General features: G+C 44.8%; 1 protein-coding gene across 1 annotated transcript; it reads left to right on the plus strand.

Moving 5' to 3' along the window:
* The first annotated feature begins 6 nt into the window (after nucleotides 1-6).
* LOC112079521 (YY1-associated protein 1-like) lies at nucleotides 7-1,081 on the plus strand. Its single transcript, XM_024145452.1, has 4 exons — nucleotides 7-148; nucleotides 266-382; nucleotides 508-787; nucleotides 930-1,081. The coding sequence occupies exons 1-4, from the start codon at nucleotides 53-55 to the stop codon at nucleotides 1,079-1,081; spliced, it is 645 nt and encodes a 214-aa protein (XP_024001220.1). The 5' UTR covers nucleotides 7-52.
* The last annotated feature ends 2,479 nt before the right edge of the window (nucleotides 1,082-3,560 follow it).

Genomic DNA, 3,560 nt, shown 5'->3' on the forward strand with positions numbered 1-3,560 from the left:
CATTAAACTGGGGCTGAAGCACTTCAACCAGACAGATCTCCCCTACCAGCTCATGTGTTGCTACCTCATCCGTACCAAGAAGCAGGACCAGCTACGCTCCTGTGTCAAGGAGCTGTGTGGCCACAAGACATCTGACAACACTATCAAGGTGTGGACCTCACAACTCATTAATGCTCATCACAGTATTTCTCAATGTTTTGATCATGCCTTGATGTAGCCACCTATTGCCATGTTGGGCTTTATCTGTTATTTTCTTCTCTCTCAGTTGTCCTGTCAGCACAACATAGTTCCTGCCATGCAGGAGACCTGTGGCAGGGTGATGCCAGGGGAAGAGCGCCCCCCATTGGAGAGAGAGATGTCCGTCATGCCCAACTGGCTACGGGTACGAAACTCACCCACCACCACTCTCAGTATTTACTTATCAGAGAAAATATGTCATTCTCCATTTTACTTCCCCGTTACTACTAAAAGGTACTAATTCCTATGTAAATTGTTTCTCCTCTACAGAAGAGTCTACCATTCATCCACAGGGCAGTGATGGAGTATAATAAACCACATGGGAAATCCCCACCCAGAATACCTCCACATCCTCCAGCACCTCCTTACACGTTCGCCAATGGGACACGATATCCCTCATCTCTCCCTAGAATTGTCACCCTGCGCCTACACCCCTGCATGAACTACAAAGGCGAGCGCCCACCCATCGCCCCTAAACCTCGTCCCTTCTACGCATTCACCCGTTCTGCCCCCCTTACGGGGCTCAAAAACGCCCTGTTCTCCCAAACGGGTCCGTGTCATCCAACTGCTTCAGAGAATGGTTTCACGGTCTTGCAAGCCTCCCTTTAGTTCTGTCGCTGCACCCTACACAATTATTGGGTATCGACATGGCATACCTTCCTGCCCTCTTCGCCACCTTTACCTATCGGCAGAATGGGCTACACCAGCAGGCACTGGAGTGTCGGTGCCCAGCAACAGTGTCTTACCCAGTGGAGAGCGTCCGGGCAGCAGTTTAAGAGGAAGCAGCTCCACCGAGGTGGAAGGGCATTACAGAAGAGAGCTGGAAGAGGAGGGTCTCTCCTGACACTTCTCTGGCTCGCCCCTCTGAGAGCCCCTCCCTCCAGCCTGGAAAGCCCATTCTGACGCCCTGAGAGAATGATGGTTGGTGAGACTGGGAGAGCGGAGGTCGGGTGGGAGAAGAACAGCGTAGGGGAGAAGAAAGAGCCGAAGCTGGCTGAGAGTGGAGCACTGGCAGGTACTCAACGCCACATTACCTGACACTGACCTCCTAGGAAATCTCGTCAAGGCCCCATGAAGGGAAGAGAGGAAGAAAGGGCAGAAGAGAGGAAGACTTGTGGTGTGCATGCCATAGGCTGCTTAGTGGAAGGGACTGCGGAGCACAGCAGGAACAAACTGGAGGGAGGAGAGAAGAACTGAGGTGAGAAAAAGGGTGATCAAAGAGACCTAGACAGTGGAGAGGAGAGAAACGGAGACGTGGTGGAGATGGCAAGAGTGGCAAGGGGAGGGGAAAGAGAATGGACAACAAGAACGGAGGAGGACGAGAAGTGATGTCGCAGAGAAAGACGGAGGAGAGCAGGAGAGCAAGGGTGCAGGAGGAGGGAGGAACTTTGATCGCCCTTCTCAGTATGAAGATGAAGAGGAAGCTGATGTATCAGCCTCAGAGGAGTTTGTTCATCTCATGCCTGAGCTGCAGGGTACGTGATTTAAATCAAATCAAATGTATTTATTCATTGCCCTTCGTACATCAGCTGATATCTCAACGTGCTGAGGATACCGATATATTGCCGTACGATATATTGGAGGACCAAAAAAACCTGAATTACCATTAATCGACATTTTATATATATATATTATATATATACATAATATTAATATAATCGCGATTATATTATATATATATATATTTGTAATAATAGCAATATACAACAATACTGAATGAATGCAACACTTTTATTAACTTAATATAAATAACATCAAGAAATCAATTTAGTCTCAAATTAATAATGAAGCATGTTCAATTGGTTAAAACTAATGCAAAAACATTTTTGGAGAAGAAATAAAATGCAATATGGCCAGTAAAAAGCTAACGTTTAAAGTTCCTTGCTCACGACATTTAGAACATATTAAAGCTTGTGGTTCCTTTTAACATCGAGTCTTCAATATCCCAAGGTAAGAAGTTTTAGGTTGTGAGTTATTATAGGAATATAGGGATATTCTCTAGCGCCATTTCTATTTCATATTACCTTTGTACTAATTGCATGTTTTATAGGCACTATAGTAATTCAGCCTAATCTCGGGAGTTGATATGCTTGAATCTAAACAGTGCTCAATGCTTGAAACCACAAGGAAGGCTGCTGGCCCTGCAGGAATGCTGTCTTGACTGAATGCTTCGAGCACTGCTGCTGCCTACCACCGCTCAGTCGCTGCTCTACTGAATACTCACAAATACTTATCATATTATAACACAGAAAACGAGCCTTAGAGTCATTAATATGTCACATCAGAAACTTCCTTTGAAACAACCACTTATTTTTTCAGTGATATGGAACCGTTCCGTTTTTTACATCTCCGGGTGGCTCCCTAGATTAATATTGCTTTACATTGCACAACCCTTCAAACTGTTAGTCATAATTATGTACAAATTCTGGCAAAATTTTACAGTCTTTGTTGGAAGATGAGACTCTTCACAAGTTTACGCAAGGACCCAGGTGCCCAAACTGCTGCATTATCCTGGATCTGCTTGCCCACAGAACGCAAGAGAAGTGTCATTTCCCTAGTTAAAAGGCAAATTCAGTAGCAGCATATTAACTAAATATGCAGTTTAACATATTACTCTGTGTATTGATTTAAGAAAAAGGCATGATGTTATGGTTAGGTAATTGGTGTGCCACGGAGTGTTTTTCTGCAAGCCGCTTTTTAAATTCATCACCCCTTTGGCGAAGGTAAAGGCTGTGATTCGCATGATCAAATTAACATGCACCGATCGATTATATGCACGCAGCAAGTTAGACAAACTAGTAATATATCAACCATGATGTATTATAGTGATTATTGTTAGATGATTGTTTTCATAAGAAATTTAATGGAGCTCAGCAATACTTCGTGGTCTTCTGCTGCCTCGGTAACAGGATAGCCAGCCTCCACGTAGTCTCCTTCGTGGAGTGCATGTAATGGCCAATAATCGATCGCGTCAAAATGGCGTTTACCGAAATTGTTTATGAACTTGATATCGGCCTATTTAATCGGCACTGCGATTTATCGGTCGACCTCTACTAGGTATTCACTTCCATATGAAGTACTAATTAGCAATCCTATGTTTTGTATCTCTTCCCTGTGGCTTGGTCCATCGGGCGAGGCAGGCCTCGCGTTTGAGGCTAGTCTGGTAGACTGAGTAAGGACACGCTCCCAGTACAACCAAATTCTTTGACAAGATAACTATTAACCCTCAACCTGTCTTCTCCTTCGGTAGGGAAGCCTTCGACTTTGCGGTTAAGGTTGGAGGAGTTCTTGGGCTCATATGAGTCTTGAGCAGCGGTTGAGGG

The sequence above is a fragment of the Salvelinus sp. IW2-2015 genome, unplaced genomic scaffold (genome assembly GCF_002910315.2).
Source record: "Salvelinus sp. IW2-2015 unplaced genomic scaffold, ASM291031v2 Un_scaffold8322, whole genome shotgun sequence".
Taxonomy (NCBI): domain Eukaryota; kingdom Metazoa; phylum Chordata; class Actinopteri; order Salmoniformes; family Salmonidae; genus Salvelinus; species Salvelinus sp. IW2-2015.